Raw genomic sequence first — 18,979 nt, 5'->3', positions numbered from 1 at the left:
GTATGTGAGAAGAAGCCCGGTGAAGCACTTTTACTAGCTTGTCTAGTGCCTACTTTTAAACTCGGTGGAGAGAGTGCAAAGGTATGGGGTTGTATGGCTGCAGAAGGACCAGGGAAAATGTTTTTGTACGAAGGACGCCTAAATTCAAATAAATATATTTAAGTGTTGAAAGCATGTTATGACACATATGTCAATAAATGAAGATAAATTTTCAATATTATTTCAGCAAGATAATGCTCTATGCCATACTGCACATCATACAAAGGAAAGGTTGGTAAAAAATAAAGTCCAAATTTTAGAATGGCCAGCACAGTCGCCTGACTTTAACCCCATAGAAAATTTAAGAGTAATGGTTAAAAGAAGGATCAGGACATAGGGTCACTTCAAAAAAACATTTGATAGAAGTTATTGCTCTTGAATGGGCTAAAATCACACAGGCAGAAAAATTGTGATGGTAATTTGAAGCAAAGAATTGCATAGGTGATAAAGACCAAATAAGGTGCAACAAAATATTAAAATATTAATAAATTCTTTATAAAACAAATACTTTTATTGAAAAACACGTTTATTTCACTCTAAAATCAAACTTTGTTGTATATTTTCAAAAAAGTGGAAGTGGATTCAAAGTTATGGCCGCGGCTCTATGAATAATATTTATGTCAATTTATTAAGTTAATATTATTTATTAAATGTATTAACTTTAAAGCAAGACACCAAATAACATAATTACTTTTTATAAGGATTGACTATAAAGTTTATTCTATATTCCCAACCAACTTTTAATGTTTTATACACTTTTTCGTGATAAATTCTAAGATTTTCATTATTTGAAGGTATTTAATATAATTATCAAATTATTATACATTTAGGATTGACAAAAATAGTCTGAAATAAATAAAGAAATATGGAAATTAAAATTAGTAAGTTTTGAAGTAGCCATGAAAGAAAGAATGTTTGTTGAAAGCGTTGATCAAATGAATAAAATGCCAACAGAATACCATACTGTGAATTAAATGATTTATATGCTTGCTCCAAATGTGAAAAGTAAACAATATTGTGGTGATTGCAAAACTCATATTCTTAATCCAATGCTAAATATATAAGGTTGTTGCCTGCATCAAATAACTCACAAAACGTGTGATTATTTTAATGGCAACTACCTTGCTTACAGCAGTGTATAAGCAACAAAAAGGATTTTTTGAAAACTTCTGCAATAATATTAAAATATTAATAAATTCTATAATATAATAAGGAAGAAATGAAGTTAAATGAAAAAAAAAATGAGTATAATAAGAAAGAAAAAATGTTTGCTGTAAAAGTGATATGGCTTTCCTTCATTACCTTATTTCTTGTTACAGACAATATAAGAATATAGAAAAAAAATTTGCTAAATATATTCTTACAAGATGGAATAGCCAAGCAATCTATGGTGTGCTAGCATATAATATACTTCTTCAATTTCAACAGCCAAACACAGGTCAGCAAATAAGTGAGTTTATTGTGATGTACATGGTTTTCTGCCCCAGTTAAATAATCAACACAGCTACAATATTCTGGCCAAAATTTGCAATTGCCACTCCAAGACATTAAAGACTTAAATAGTTAAAAATTTATGCTAAAGGTGCAATAAGTCATACAGGATTTGCATCCATTGTGCAAAAGAATTTAAAAACTTAATATTTCTTTTTCTATGTTTTTATTCTTTATTGTTAATGAAGAAAAGAAACATACATTTTTTATATATATTATTCTTATATATGTAAAAACATAAAAGAAGAAGAGATATTTTTAAAAAGTTAAAAGTTTAAACTCCTTTTAATAAAAAAAAACGTTTTACTTTAAAAATAAATTTTTTCCTTTTAAAAAAATTTACTTAAAATAAACTTTTCCCACCAAAAATTCAGATACTGCATTCTACTATATCAGGAAAGTCCATTTCCAAAAAAGGCTGCAAGCAAGCAGTAATTAATTTGGGATTTATTGGAAAGCAAATACATATATAAAGCAAGAAACTTTATCAAATTCAATTTTTTCAAACAAAAAAATTTCAAAATTACATATTAGTTAACATAAAATTAAATTGAATATCAATTAACAAAAAACTAAAATTGAATTCCTTTAAAAAAATCTCTCAATATATAAGATATGCCTACAAATTTCAACTATTTATATTAAAATCCTTTGACCATAAACTAAAGATTTACTTTGTAATTTATTTTGTTTAATAACACAAAATAAGAATAAAAACAAAAATAACTAGATATTTGTTTTGTTAAATTGCTCACCCAAATTAAAAAAATTAAAACGAATAAATCAAATTAAAATTAAGTAATTTAATTTTAACTTTAACAACTTTACATAAAATTTTACCTTTTTTCTTACAAATTTGCATATTACAATAAGTAGTTTGAATCAAATCTCCAATACAATCTTTTCCACCTCCACTTGGGGCAGGATTTGTACATGTCCTAAACCTTGTTTGTGTACCATTGCCACATGATACTGAGCAAGCAGAATATTGACTCCATTTTGATAACCCACCATTAACTAGAAAAGACATAATACATTCAGACAAAGAAAAAGCAATTTATAAATGAAACTAAGTAAAACCTAAAAATAAAATATTTTGTATCTGAAATAATATACAAAATTTATTAATTATAGAACAATCAATTAATCAAAAATAAACACCAAAGAACTGTCAGATATTCCTAGATCAACAAAAAAACAAGATGTTAAGAAAGTTTGTTGATAAATTACAAGTATGCAAGAAACGCTCAGGGAAAAATTTAATGCAAACTTTTTTCTTACCTTTTTTTTTTACTAGTTTTTTAAACTGAAAGTAAGTAAATAAAAAAACAATGTCAGGCAAATAAGAAAAAGTAGAAAATAATATGAATGTCAGTAAGTAAACAAGAAAATATAGCTCGTCGGTTTGAAGTGATAAACTCTTTTAATTATATTTTTATTTACGATTATTCCTCTAAATAGATAATTATTCAATTTGAAATTGCACTCTTTATAGATTTTAGAATCAATCTCCTTTCTTCTTTGTGACTTTCTGAAGACAATAACATTTCTCACTTTCCAATATCCTTATTTAAGCTAACAATTGCCCATATGGCTTGAAAATCTGATTTAAGCTAATCCGCTTTTCGCAATTGAGGCCCATTATACCATATATATTCGGTATTACGAGCGCAATATTTCGCGCTCGTAATACCGAAATACATTGTCAACAAGCTCAATTATATGTGCTCGGAATCAAGTCTTCGAGCACTATATTTAGAGTTAGAAATAGGTTGCCATGGGGCCACCCATAAATTACATATACAAGTATGGGGAGGGGGTCACTCGAAAGTGTACCAGTGCGTACAAGGAAAAGGGTGGACAATTTTTTTTGAACTTTTTTTATGTAAAGTCTGGGAAATCAGACAAAAAAGCTTTGGTTTTTTAGTTAATGCACTTGTCTTTCTACCAGAAAAAATATGTTACTGCAGCTTTGATATTAAATAAAAACAATGAAATATCGTCATTTACTAAAGAATGACTACATAACTTTTTTTCCTTTTTGGAGTTAAATTAACATGCATGATTGCAGACATTTTAAACAACAGAAACGCTTTTTATTTAATTTAAAATAAATAATAGCAAAAAAAAAATTAAGAAGATTTCTTTTATTTACAAAAGATATGTGAAAAATTAAAAACAATAAAGCAAAAAAATCTTTTGTTTTTACAAAATCTTGTGGATTAAAACTTTTGATTTTTTAAAATTCAATCAAGTTTTAATTTTTTAATTTTAATTATTTATTCTCACTGGACAAAGCATTTTGAAAATAGTAAACATACCATTCTATCAGTTAGCAGTAATGACTTCATAACTTTTAACTCATTGTTTGTACAAAATAGGAAACTTTCTAATTTAAACTGAATGCGCCATTTAAATATTAAATGAATAATATTTTATATATTTGATTGTATACTGAATAAATATATAATAGACTTATACTAATATAATATATATTAGTGCAGGTATATATATACTTATACTAATATAATATATAAATAACCTAGATACTAATAAATAAATAACTTTTATATTTTGAAAAATGCGTTTGTGAAACTAGTGACATAACATTTTTTCTTTTGTTGTTTATGAGGACGCTTCCAAAAGTTTCAATTAAAAGTTGTATAACAAATATATTTAGTACAGGTATTGTTTACTAAAACTTTTTCTTTTAATTTTAAGATGCGTTTAGCTTCAACTTTTTTAATAAATAGACTTTTATATAAGCTTAACTGACTCAAATTTACCAGTGAAAAAATTTAGTTTTATGTAACTTATATTTGACAAAAAAATATTAAATATTCCAATGTTTTCGAATTTTAAATATAATAGCCATTAACTAATAGAATGTGATTAAACCTGTAAAACATCGAAAAATTAGGTGAAGTTTCAGTTTAATAAACTTTTTATGCTAGATATTAATTGAAAAAATATTTATACATATTACACAAGATAATTATAAATATTATGCTAGATATTTATATTTTTAAAATATAGTTTAAAAGTATCATAAGAGACTTGTAAGATTTAATATTTTATTACATGGACTTTTATGAAATTCAAAATCTCGTTAGGCAAGGCTTTTATTCAAATAGACCCTAAAAAAATATATGAGTAAGCGAATAGTTCAACTTAACCACGATATAATAACTCTGACAATATGATGAAAAAAAAATAAAACTTTTTAATAAAAAACATGCTTGATGCATCTTTTGAATATAAAAAAAACAATAACTTTTAACATAAACTTATACCGAATAAATAAATAATAAAAGAAGTCATGCATAAAGTATGCATGATGTATATTATTACAACAAAAAACTCGAATAAGTTAACAAAAGAAAACAAAAGTAACATTTTCAAAGTTTTATTAATTTATGTTGTTTGGTTTTTTTTTTACTGTCCAGCATTTTTGTGTATTCTTTATAACGTGGCGTGTTTTTGTCTGCTTTTTATATTGTCTTGTATTTCTATGTTTTGTTTGCAATGTTGTGTAATTTTGTGCATTGTTTATATTAAAGTGTACATTTGTGTAATGTTTATGTTCATGTGTACTTTTTGTTGTTGTCTTGTTGCTAATTATTCTTATTATTCTTGCTTTTTATGTTTGTTGCTATGAGTCAAGTAATTTCTTATTTTTTGTTGCATCATAATGTTTGAAAATGTGCTTATGTTTCTTGTTTTATTTTCTATCATCAAACGCTACTTTGTCTCATTCATCCAATGGCTCTCATGTCATTTTATTCACTTTTTCCCTTTTTTGTGTTATTTCTCTCGCTTCCTTAAACACTTTTGTTCTTCTTTTTATTTTGTTTAATCTTATTTTGGTCGCTATCTATATTACATTTTTTTCGGTTTAATTTGTATATTTTATTGTTAATATTAAGGCGTAACTTCAATGACTAGTTTTTTTTTAACTATACGAGTGACACCAAACCTATCTTTGTAAGACTATCAACAACTTTGCAATTATTTCAATTTTATCGTTAAATAAATGGATAACAAAAAACAAAAAAACGCAGATATTCTAAGAAAAAAATAACAAATAAACAAAATTAACTTGAATTTAAAAAAGTACCTATACAATTTTCAAAGTAGCAAACGCCTGTTTCAGACAAGTCACCTACACAGTCCTTACCACCTCCACTAGGAACAGGATTTGTACATGTTCGGACTCTTTTTTTTATACCCTGGCCACAAGACACTGAACAATCAGAATATGGACTCCAATCTGATAAACCTCCATCAACTGAAAAAATATTAAATCAAAATGTGTACGTTGTTGAAAAAAGCATCAAAAAAAGTTATTTCAAATTTTAAAGTAAAATTTTTTTTTCTTCAACCGTGAAAAGGTGATTAATAGATTAACGAGCAAAAGAAATAAAAATTTTTTACAACAGAAGATTTAAAAAATAAAAATAACAGAGCAAAAATAATGAGTATATTAAAGAAGAAAAATCGAAGAAAACCATCAAATAAAAAGAAGAACCAAACGCAAAGTTAAAAGAATAAAAATGTTCGGGATAAGTTCAAAAATAAAAAACTCGAATAAGTTAACAAAAGAAAACAAAAGTAACATCTTCAAAGTTTTATTAATTTATGTTGTTTGGTTTTTTTTTTACTGTCCAGCATTTTTGTGTATTCTTTATAACGTGGCGTGTTTTTGTCTGCTTTTTATATTGTCTTGTATTTCTATGTTTTGTTTGCAATGTTGTGTAATTTTGTGCATTGTTTATATTAAAGTGTACATTTGTGTAATGTTTATGTTCATGTGTACTTTTTGTTGTTGTCTTGTTGCTAATTATTCTTATTATTCTTGCTTTTTATGTTTGTTGCTATGAGTCAAGTAATTTCTTATTTTTTGTTGCATCATAATGTTTGAAAATGTGCTTATGTTTCTTGTTTTATTTTCTATCATCAAACGCTACTTTGTCTCATTCATCCAATGGCTCTCATGTCATTTTATTCACTTTTTCCCTTTTTTGTGTTATTTCTCTCGCTTCCTTAAACACTTTTGTTCTTCTTTTTATTTTGTTTAATCTTATTTTGGTCGCTATCTATATTACATTTTTTTCGGTTTAATTTGTATATTTTATTGTTAATATTAAGGCGTAACTTCAATGACTAGTTTTTTTTTAACTATACGAGTGACACCAAACCTATCTTTGTAAGACTATCAACAACTTTGCAATTATTTCAATTTTATCGTTAAATAAATGGATAACAAAAAACAAAAAAACGCAGATATTCTAAGAAAAAAATAACAAATAAACAAAATTAACTTGAATTTAAAAAAGTACCTATACAATTTTCAAAGTAGCAAACGCCTGTTTCAGACAAGTCACCTACACAGTCCTTACCACCTCCACTAGGAACAGGATTTGTACATGTTCGGACTCTTTTTTTTATACCCTGGCCACAAGACACTGAACAATCAGAATATGGACTCCAATCTGATAAACCTCCATCAACTGAAAAAATATTAAATCAAAATGTGTACGTTGTTGAAAAAAGCATCAAAAAAAGTTATTTCAAATTTTAAAGTAAAATTTTTTTTTCTTCAACCGTGAAAAGGTGATTAATAGATTAACGAGCAAAAGAAATAAAAATTTTTTACAACAGAAGATTTAAAAAATAAAAATAACAGAGCAAAAATAATGAGTATATTAAAGAAGAAAAATCGAAGAAAACCATCAAATAAAAAGAAGAACCAAACGCAAAGTTAAAAGAATAAAAATGTTCGGGATAAGTTCAAAAATAAAAAACTCGAATAAGTTAACAAAAGAAAACAAAAGTAACATCTTCAAAGTTTTATTAATTTATGTTGTTTGGTTTTTTTTTTACTGTCCAGCATTTTTGTGTATTCTTTATAACGTGGCGTGTTTTTGTCTGCTTTTTATATTGTCTTGTATTTCTATGTTTTGTTTGCAATGTTGTGTAATTTTGTGCATTGTTTATATTAAAGTGTACATTTGTGTAATGTTTATGTTCATGTGTACTTTTTGTTGTTGTCTTGTTGCTAATTATTCTTATTATTCTTGCTTTTTATGTTTGTTGCTATGAGTCAAGTAATTTCTTATTTTTTGTTGCATCATAATGTTTGAAAATGTGCTTATGTTTCTTGTTTTATTTTCTATCATCAAACGCTACTTTGTCTCATTCATCCAATGGCTCTCATGTCATTTTATTCACTTTTTCCCTTTTTTGTGTTATTTCTCTCGCTTCCTTAAACACTTTTGTTCTTCTTTTTATTTTGTTTAATCTTATTTTGGTCGCTATCTATATTACATTTTTTTCGGTTTAATTTGTATATTTTATTGTTAATATTAAGGCGTAACTTCAATGACTAGTTTTTTTTTAACTATACGAGTGACACCAAACCTATCTTTGTAAGACTATCAACAACTTTGCAATTATTTCAATTTTATCGTTAAATAAATGGATAACAAAAAACAAAAAAACGCAGATATTCTAAGAAAAAAATAACAAATAAACAAAATTAACTTGAATTTAAAAAAGTACCTATACAATTTTCAAAGTAGCAAACGCCTGTTTCAGACAAGTCACCTACACAGTCCTTACCACCTCCACTAGGAACAGGATTTGTACATGTTCGGACTCTTTTTTTTATACCCTGGCCACAAGACACTGAACAATCAGAATATGGACTCCAATCTGATAAACCTCCATCAACTGAAAAAATATTAAATCAAAATGTGTACGTTGTTGAAAAAAGCATCAAAAAAAGTTATTTCAAATTTTAAAGTAAAATTTTTTTTTCTTCAACCGTGAAAAGGTGATTAATAGATTAACGAGCAAAAGAAATAAAAATTTTTTACAACAGAAGATTTAAAAAATAAAAATAACAGAGCAAAAATAATGAGTATATTAAAGAAGAAAAATCGAAGAAAACCATCAAATAAAAAGAAGAACCAAACGCAAAGTTAAAAGAATAAAAATGTTCGGGATAAGTTCAAAAATAAAAAACTCGAATAAGTTAACAAAAGAAAACAAAAGTAACATCTTCAAAGTTTTATTAATTTATGTTGTTTGGTTTTTTTTTTACTGTCCAGCATTTTTGTGTATTCTTTATAACGTGGCGTGTTTTTGTCTGCTTTTTATATTGTCTTGTATTTCTATGTTTTGTTTGCAATGTTGTGTAATTTTGTGCATTGTTTATATTAAAGTGTACATTTGTGTAATGTTTATGTTCATGTGTACTTTTTGTTGTTGTCTTGTTGCTAATTATTCTTATTATTCTTGCTTTTTATGTTTGTTGCTATGAGTCAAGTAATTTCTTATTTTTTGTTGCATCATAATGTTTGAAAATGTGCTTATGTTTCTTGTTTTATTTTCTATCATCAAACGCTACTTTGTCTCATTCATCCAATGGCTCTCATGTCATTTTATTCACTTTTTCCCTTTTTTGTGTTATTTCTCTCGCTTCCTTAAACACTTTTGTTCTTCTTTTTATTTTGTTTAATCTTATTTTGGTCGCTATCTATATTACATTTTTTTCGGTTTAATTTGTATATTTTATTGTTAATATTAAGGCGTAACTTCAATGACTAGTTTTTTTTTAACTATACGAGTGACACCAAACCTATCTTTGTAAGACTATCAACAACTTTGCAATTATTTCAATTTTATCGTTAAATAAATGGATAACAAAAAACAAAAAAACGCAGATATTCTAAGAAAAAAATAACAAATAAACAAAATTAACTTGAATTTAAAAAAGTACCTATACAATTTTCAAAGTAGCAAACGCCTGTTTCAGACAAGTCACCTACACAGTCCTTACCACCTCCACTAGGAACAGGATTTGTACATGTTCGGACTCTTTTTTTTATACCCTGGCCACAAGACACTGAACAATCAGAATATGGACTCCAATCTGATAAACCTCCATCAACTGAAAAAATATTAAATCAAAATGTGTACGTTGTTGAAAAAAGCATCAAAAAAAGTTATTTCAAATTTTAAAGTAAAATTTTTTTTTCTTCAACCGTGAAAAGGTGATTAATAGATTAACGAGCAAAAGAAATAAAAATTTTTTACAACAGAAGATTTAAAAAATAAAAATAACAGAGCAAAAATAATGAGTATATTAAAGAAGAAAAATCGAAGAAAACCATCAAATAAAAAGAAGAACCAAACGCAAAGTTAAAAGAATAAAAATGTTCGGGATAAGTTCAAAAATAAAAAACTCGAATAAGTTAACAAAAGAAAACAAAAGTAACATCTTCAAAGTTTTATTAATTTATGTTGTTTGGTTTTTTTTTTACTGTCCAGCATTTTTGTGTATTCTTTATAACGTGGCGTGTTTTTGTCTGCTTTTTATATTGTCTTGTATTTCTATGTTTTGTTTGCAATGTTGTGTAATTTTGTGCATTGTTTATATTAAAGTGTACATTTGTGTAATGTTTATGTTCATGTGTACTTTTTGTTGTTGTCTTGTTGCTAATTATTCTTATTATTCTTGCTTTTTATGTTTGTTGCTATGAGTCAAGTAATTTCTTATTTTTTGTTGCATCATAATGTTTGAAAATGTGCTTATGTTTCTTGTTTTATTTTCTATCATCAAACGCTACTTTGTCTCATTCATCCAATGGCTCTCATGTCATTTTATTCACTTTTTCCCTTTTTTGTGTTATTTCTCTCGCTTCCTTAAACACTTTTGTTCTTCTTTTTATTTTGTTTAATCTTATTTTGGTCGCTATCTATATTACATTTTTTTCGGTTTAATTTGTATATTTTATTGTTAATATTAAGGCGTAACTTCAATGACTAGTTTTTTTTTAACTATACGAGTGACACCAAACCTATCTTTGTAAGACTATCAACAACTTTGCAATTATTTCAATTTTATCGTTAAATAAATGGATAACAAAAAACAAAAAAACGCAGATATTCTAAGAAAAAAATAACAAATAAACAAAATTAACTTGAATTTAAAAAAGTACCTATACAATTTTCAAAGTAGCAAACGCCTGTTTCAGACAAGTCACCTACACAGTCCTTACCACCTCCACTAGGAACAGGATTTGTACATGTTCGGACTCTTTTTTTTATACCCTGGCCACAAGACACTGAACAATCAGAATATGGACTCCAATCTGATAAACCTCCATCAACTGAAAAAATATTAAATCAAAATGTGTACGTTGTTGAAAAAAGCATCAAAAAAAGTTATTTCAAATTTTAAAGTAAAATTTTTTTTTCTTCAACCGTGAAAAGGTGATTAATAGATTAACGAGCAAAAGAAATAAAAATTTTTTACAACAGAAGATTTAAAAAATAAAAATAACAGAGCAAAAATAATGAGTATATTAAAGAAGAAAAATCGAAGAAAACCATCAAATAAAAAGAAGAACCAAACGCAAAGTTAAAAGAATAAAAATGTTCGGGATAAGTTCAAAAATAAAAAACTCGAATAAGTTAACAAAAGAAAACAAAAGTAACATCTTCAAAGTTTTATTAATTTATGTTGTTTGGTTTTTTTTTTACTGTCCAGCATTTTTGTGTATTCTTTATAACGTGGCGTGTTTTTGTCTGCTTTTTATATTGTCTTGTATTTCTATGTTTTGTTTGCAATGTTGTGTAATTTTGTGCATTGTTTATATTAAAGTGTACATTTGTGTAATGTTTATGTTCATGTGTACTTTTTGTTGTTGTCTTGTTGCTAATTATTCTTATTATTCTTGCTTTTTATGTTTGTTGCTATGAGTCAAGTAATTTCTTATTTTTTGTTGCATCATAATGTTTGAAAATGTGCTTATGTTTCTTGTTTTATTTTCTATCATCAAACGCTACTTTGTCTCATTCATCCAATGGCTCTCATGTCATTTTATTCACTTTTTCCCTTTTTTGTGTTATTTCTCTCGCTTCCTTAAACACTTTTGTTCTTCTTTTTATTTTGTTTAATCTTATTTTGGTCGCTATCTATATTACATTTTTTTCGGTTTAATTTGTATATTTTATTGTTAATATTAAGGCGTAACTTCAATGACTAGTTTTTTTTTAACTATACGAGTGACACCAAACCTATCTTTGTAAGACTATCAACAACTTTGCAATTATTTCAATTTTATCGTTAAATAAATGGATAACAAAAAACAAAAAAACGCAGATATTCTAAGAAAAAAATAACAAATAAACAAAATTAACTTGAATTTAAAAAAGTACCTATACAATTTTCAAAGTAGCAAACGCCTGTTTCAGACAAGTCACCTACACAGTCCTTACCACCTCCACTAGGAACAGGATTTGTACATGTTCGGACTCTTTTTTTTATACCCTGGCCACAAGACACTGAACAATCAGAATATGGACTCCAATCTGATAAACCTCCATCAACTGAAAAAATATTAAATCAAAATGTGTACGTTGTTGAAAAAAGCATCAAAAAAAGTTATTTCAAATTTTAAAGTAAAATTTTTTTTTCTTCAACCGTGAAAAGGTGATTAATAGATTAACGAGCAAAAGAAATAAAAATTTTTTACAACAGAAGATTTAAAAAATAAAAATAACAGAGCAAAAATAATGAGTATATTAAAGAAGAAAAATCGAAGAAAACCATCAAATAAAAAGAAGAACCAAACGCAAAGTTAAAAGAATAAAAATGTTCGGGATAAGTTCAAAAATAAAAAACTCGAATAAGTTAACAAAAGAAAACAAAAGTAACATCTTCAAAGTTTTATTAATTTATGTTGTTTGGTTTTTTTTTTACTGTCCAGCATTTTTGTGTATTCTTTATAACGTGGCGTGTTTTTGTCTGCTTTTTATATTGTCTTGTATTTCTATGTTTTGTTTGCAATGTTGTGTAATTTTGTGCATTGTTTATATTAAAGTGTACATTTGTGTAATGTTTATGTTCATGTGTACTTTTTGTTGTTGTCTTGTTGCTAATTATTCTTATTATTCTTGCTTTTTATGTTTGTTGCTATGAGTCAAGTAATTTCTTATTTTTTGTTGCATCATAATGTTTGAAAATGTGCTTATGTTTCTTGTTTTATTTTCTATCATCAAACGCTACTTTGTCTCATTCATCCAATGGCTCTCATGTCATTTTATTCACTTTTTCCCTTTTTTGTGTTATTTCTCTCGCTTCCTTAAACACTTTTGTTCTTCTTTTTATTTTGTTTAATCTTATTTTGGTCGCTATCTATATTACATTTTTTTCGGTTTAATTTGTATATTTTATTGTTAATATTAAGGCGTAACTTCAATGACTAGTTTTTTTTTAACTATACGAGTGACACCAAACCTATCTTTGTAAGACTATCAACAACTTTGCAATTATTTCAATTTTATCGTTAAATAAATGGATAACAAAAAACAAAAAAACGCAGATATTCTAAGAAAAAAATAACAAATAAACAAAATTAACTTGAATTTAAAAAAGTACCTATACAATTTTCAAAGTAGCAAACGCCTGTTTCAGACAAGTCACCTACACAGTCCTTACCACCTCCACTAGGAACAGGATTTGTACATGTTCGGACTCTTTTTTTTATACCCTGGCCACAAGACACTGAACAATCAGAATATGGACTCCAATCTGATAAACCTCCATCAACTGAAAAAATATTAAATCAAAATGTGTACGTTGTTGAAAAAAGCATCAAAAAAAGTTATTTCAAATTTTAAAGTAAAATTTTTTTTTCTTCAACCGTGAAAAGGTGATTAATAGATTAACGAGCAAAAGAAATAAAAATTTTTTACAACAGAAGATTTAAAAAATAAAAATAACAGAGCAAAAATAATGAGTATATTAAAGAAGAAAAATCGAAGAAAACCATCAAATAAAAAGAAGAACCAAACGCAAAGTTAAAAGAATAAAAATGTTCGGGATAAGTTCAAAAATAAAAAACTCGAATAAGTTAACAAAAGAAAACAAAAGTAACATCTTCAAAGTTTTATTAATTTATGTTGTTTGGTTTTTTTTTTACTGTCCAGCATTTTTGTGTATTCTTTATAACGTGGCGTGTTTTTGTCTGCTTTTTATATTGTCTTGTATTTCTATGTTTTGTTTGCAATGTTGTGTAATTTTGTGCATTGTTTATATTAAAGTGTACATTTGTGTAATGTTTATGTTCATGTGTACTTTTTGTTGTTGTCTTGTTGCTAATTATTCTTATTATTCTTGCTTTTTATGTTTGTTGCTATGAGTCAAGTAATTTCTTATTTTTTGTTGCATCATAATGTTTGAAAATGTGCTTATGTTTCTTGTTTTATTTTCTATCATCAAACGCTACTTTGTCTCATTCATCCAATGGCTCTCATGTCATTTTATTCACTTTTTCCCTTTTTTGTGTTATTTCTCTCGCTTCCTTAAACACTTTTGTTCTTCTTTTTATTTTGTTTAATCTTATTTTGGTCGCTATCTATATTACATTTTTTTCGGTTTAATTTGTATATTTTATTGTTAATATTAAGGCGTAACTTCAATGACTAGTTTTTTTTTAACTATACGAGTGACACCAAACCTATCTTTGTAAGACTATCAACAACTTTGCAATTATTTCAATTTTATCGTTAAATAAATGGATAACAAAAAACAAAAAAACGCAGATATTCTAAGAAAAAAATAACAAATAAACAAAATTAACTTGAATTTAAAAAAGTACCTATACAATTTTCAAAGTAGCAAACGCCTGTTTCAGACAAGTCACCTACACAGTCCTTACCACCTCCACTAGGAACAGGATTTGTACATGTTCGGACTCTTTTTTTTATACCCTGGCCACAAGACACTGAACAATCAGAATATGGACTCCAATCTGATAAACCTCCATCAACTGAAAAAATATTAAATCAAAATGTGTACGTTGTTGAAAAAAGCATCAAAAAAAGTTATTTCAAATTTTAAAGTAAAATTTTTTTTTCTTCAACCGTGAAAAGGTGATTAATAGATTAACGAGCAAAAGAAATAAAAATTTTTTACAACAGAAGATTTAAAAAATAAAAATAACAGAGCAAAAATAATGAGTATATTAAAGAAGAAAAATCGAAGAAAACCATCAAATAAAAAGAAGAACCAAACGCAAAGTTAAAAGAATAAAAATGTTCGGGATAAGTTCAAAAATAAAAAACTCGAATAAGTTAACAAAAGAAAACAAAAGTAACATCTTCAAAGTTTTATTAATTTATGTTGTTTGGTTTTTTTTTTACTGTCCAGCATTTTTGTGTATTCTTTATAACGTGGCGTGTTTTTGTCTGCTTTTTATATTGTCTTGTATTTCTATGTTTTGTTTGCAATGTTGTGTAATTTTGTGCATTGTTTATATTAAAGTGTACATTTGTGTAATGTTTATGTTCATGTGTACTTTTTGTTGTTGTCTTGTTGCTAATTATTCTTATTATTCTTGCTTTTTATGTTTGTTGCTATGAGTCAAGTAATTTCTTATTTTTTGTTGCATCATAATGTTTGAAAATGTGCTTATGTTTCTTGTTTTATTTTCTATCATCAAACGCTACTTTGTCTCATTCATCCAATGGCTCTCATGTCATTTTATTCACTTTTTCCCTTTTTTGTGTTATTTCTCTCGCTTCCTTAAACACTTTTGTTCTTCTTTTTATTTTGTTTAATCTTATTTTGGTCGCTATCTATATTACATTTTTTTCGGTTTAATTTGTATATTTTATTGTTAATATTAAGGCGTAACTTCAATGACTAGTTTTTTTTTAACTATACGAGTGACACCAAACCTATCTTTGTAAGACTATCAACAACTTTGCAATTATTTCAATTTTATCGTTAAATAAATGGATAACAAAAAACAAAAAAACGCAGATATTCTAAGAAAAAAATAACAAATAAACAAAATTAACTTGAATTTAAAAAAGTACCTATACAATTTTCAAAGTAGCAAACGCCTGTTTCAGACAAGTCACCTACACAGTCCTTACCACCTCCACTAGGAACAGGATTTGTACATGTTCGGACTCTTTTTTTTATACCCTGGCCACAAGACACTGAACAATCAGAATATGGACTCCAATCTGATAAACCTCCATCAACAGAAAAATTTAATTTTTGTAACATAGATTTGTGGTAATGATAGAAACTTTATTTTATATTTGCTTTTTTATTTAAATTTTTCGAAAAATTAGATTTAAAATTAAAAATAAGCAGAAAAACAAATAGACAGCTTTATATGAAAATTTTAGCATCGGCATTGGACGATTGTTGCTTGAATAATAAATATTGTGTGATAACAACTTTTGCTATTTTAGTAATTTTTTAATGATATTTTTTTAAGTGATTTTAAGAAACATTGGACTACAGGAGTCCATGAGAAGCAGCAAACTGTAAATGTGTTGATATTAAGGGTTAACCTAATATTGACTTGAACAATAAATTTTTTTATATATATTTAAAATAACAAAAGAAAAGTTAATTAAAAAGAAAAAGGTTATGTTTATTTCAGAATTATTTAGTCTATGTATTATTTTTCATAAAAAAATGTTGCTGGAAGTAATTAATTGAAAATAATATTGAATTAAGTAAAATAAAGTGTACTATTTTAAGTCTAGGATTAAACTGGGATTTTCACAATAACAGTATTTCAAAGTGTGCTGTTTATCTATGCTTTTTTTATACTTATGTTCAAACTGATGTGGGCCCTATACTTGAAAACATTTTAAAGTCAATGTTTTTAAGCAAAATGTAATCATTGTTCAATTTACTACCTGAAAAATACCTCTTGCACAAAACTGACAATTTTTTTTTTCCTCCAATTTGTCAGTTGGGGTAAAAGGCATAAAACTTTGCACAAGCTTCCTTTCTTCTTATTTTAGTTTAATACTCTGAACTATATCGAAACAAAAACTTAGTTGAAACAAGTGTCAAACAAAAGTTTACTTTCAGTCATATTTTCAGTGCATGGCCAATCGCCTACAACTGAGTAATATTGCAAATGATATTTACAACCAAGGTGACAAGATGGTGGAGGCACAGTAAACATACGGGGTTGTTTTTCTCACAAAGGCCGTGGTATTTGTGAACTGTATAAAAGCTAGAGTAACTAATATACCTAAAAAAACACATGCTTAATTCCATCAACACCCAGCCTGCATTTACTCCTAAAAAGGTACCTTTTGAATGTTTAAAAGTCAATTAGACTGCTGGGCAAGGCAATTGTGTGGCAGAAGCAAATCATACATATTCTAGCAAGACAGGGCTCCAGTACAAACGCCATATAGTATAACACACAGATTTAACACAAAGAAGCTCAATTTGTTGCCTTGGTGCTCTAGATCTTAACCCAATCAACAGTAGTTGATCATAATTCAATGTTCAATTGATAACTTATCAAATTCAATTAATTGAGCATTTGAAGCAACTTCCAAACTAATATTGATTAAAAGTGCCATTTGGAATGTGCAAGAAATTTTTGAATCAATGAAGAAATGATTTCTTTTTTGTTATTCATAAAAAGGAAGACACTTTATATAATAAACTTGTTTCTTTTTTTTTAACTTTTTATGTTCTAATACTCAAATCAATTAAACTTTTATGCAACTCATTTTTATATGATTATATAAAAATGAGCTGTATATTGGAGTTATATAACTAATTAGTTTATTAATTACTTTTTTTGACTATTTTATCTTATAAATATTAATTTTGTAGGTAATTAATTGTTTAAAATTTTGAGTATAGTAAAACTAATTGTGAGTATAGTATAACTATTGAGTATTGTATAGCTAATTAGTTGTATAAATTATTGAGTAAAGTATATATATATATATATATATATATATATATATATATATATATATATATATATATATATATATATATATATATATATATATATATATATATCTATATAAGTTTTTAAAAATATAAACAATGTTTTTATTTTTGTTTTTTTTTAATAAAATATTTTTATTTTTATTTTTTTCACTGTAAATCATGTACGGAGTGTTGCTACATCGACTATCTTATTACCTGCTGCTGCAAAGAAGTGCTGCTACATCGATTATCTTATAGCCTGACTTTCAAAGGAGTACTGTTACATTAACTTTTTTATAGCCTGACTTGCAAGGGAGTGCTGCTACATTGACTGAGGGTTTGGTTGGGGCAGGCAGTTTATCAAGTAATAAGAAAAAAATTCTGGTCTTGCATTTTAATTTTTTTTTGTGTCAACAAAATACGGAAAAACTTTCTGACAACCAGTTAGGAATTATTGTCTTGTTTGAATACAATCTCCACATGAGGCTGAACATGCAGAAAATTTACTCCAAAATGATAAACCTCCATCAACTAAATTGTACGAATAAATATAGTTTTTTTTTCTAAATGTTATTAAAGTTAAGTCATTTTTAAAACGAAAAAAAATAATTCACTTTCAGCAACAAAGCTGCAACCAAACACTGTTTATGTTGGGAGTTACGAGATTTTAAAATCTACTTAAGCATATCAAATGCCTTTTTTGGCTTTAGAAATAAGAATAATTCTACATTTTCTTTAACATATGATATATATATATATATATATATATTTATGTATGTATGTATATATATATATATATATATATATATATATATATATATATTTATATACATCTATATATATATATATATATATATATATATATATATATATATATATATATATATATATATATATATATATATATATATATATATATATATATATATATATATATATATATATATATATATATATATATATTGCAAAATGCTATATATGTGCAAGATTCAACAAATTGTAAAAATTGTGGTAAAAAATGCAAGATTATCACAACTTGCTATGGAAAAGAGTATTACTATTAGTTTGAGAACAATTAGAAGAAAGTTGTGTGATGACTATGGTTTACTTCCAATAAAGATCATCTAAAAAACCTTTATTAACTCCAGCACAATTGCAAGTGAGGATTAAAAGAGATTTAAAAAGTTTAAAAGACAAGCCACTAGAATGGTGGGAATGAGTAATGTTTACAGACTAATATGTTTCAATAAATTAAAGACAAAGGTTATAATTATGCTAGAAGATCTGCGGGAGAGCACCTGAATCCAAAATATACTACAAAAACAATCAAACCTCCTCCTTATGGTATAGGGATTAATCTTTAAAAAAGGCAATAACATCTGACCAAGTATTGAGATATAACATTTAAGTCATATACTTAACTTATTGGCTATAATTTGGTGCTATAAGTATTATTTTATTAAATATTAACAGTTACTAATAATTTATAAACTTTTTAATATGTTTTAATAATGTTTTTATAAGATATTTACTTAAAGAAGATTTGTACTAATTAAAAACAAACAAAACAAATGACAAAGAATTAAGTAAATATCAACTTAAAAATTTCAACTTATCTAACTTATAACTAAAATAATCAACTTAAGAAATGAATTAGATAAATTA

At 26.2% G+C, this 18,979-nt stretch overlaps 1 protein-coding gene across 1 annotated transcript in view; it reads right to left on the bottom strand.

Moving 5' to 3' along the window:
• LOC136081869 (SCO-spondin-like) overlaps nt 1-18,979 on the bottom strand; it is a 105,548-nt gene that overhangs the window by 22,873 nt on the left and 63,696 nt on the right. The window contains exons 10-18 of the mRNA XM_065800172.1: nt 14,202-14,372; nt 12,980-13,150; nt 11,758-11,928; nt 10,536-10,706; nt 9,314-9,484; nt 8,092-8,262; nt 6,870-7,040; nt 5,648-5,818; nt 2,371-2,547 (exon numbers count right to left, since the gene is read on the bottom strand). Of these exons, the coding sequence (XP_065656244.1) occupies nt 2,371-2,547; nt 5,648-5,818; nt 6,870-7,040; nt 8,092-8,262; nt 9,314-9,484; nt 10,536-10,706; nt 11,758-11,928; nt 12,980-13,150; nt 14,202-14,372 (1,545 nt within the window). The remainder of the gene's footprint in view (nt 1-2,370; nt 2,548-5,647; nt 5,819-6,869; nt 7,041-8,091; nt 8,263-9,313; nt 9,485-10,535; nt 10,707-11,757; nt 11,929-12,979; nt 13,151-14,201; nt 14,373-18,979) is intronic.

The sequence above is a fragment of the Hydra vulgaris genome, chromosome 06, assembly GCF_038396675.1.
Source record: "Hydra vulgaris chromosome 06, alternate assembly HydraT2T_AEP".
In the NCBI taxonomy this organism is placed as follows: Eukaryota; Metazoa; Cnidaria; class Hydrozoa; order Anthoathecata; family Hydridae; genus Hydra; species Hydra vulgaris.
The sequence above is the reverse complement of the archived record's forward strand: the minus strand, read 5'-3'. Positions and strand labels throughout refer to the sequence as shown.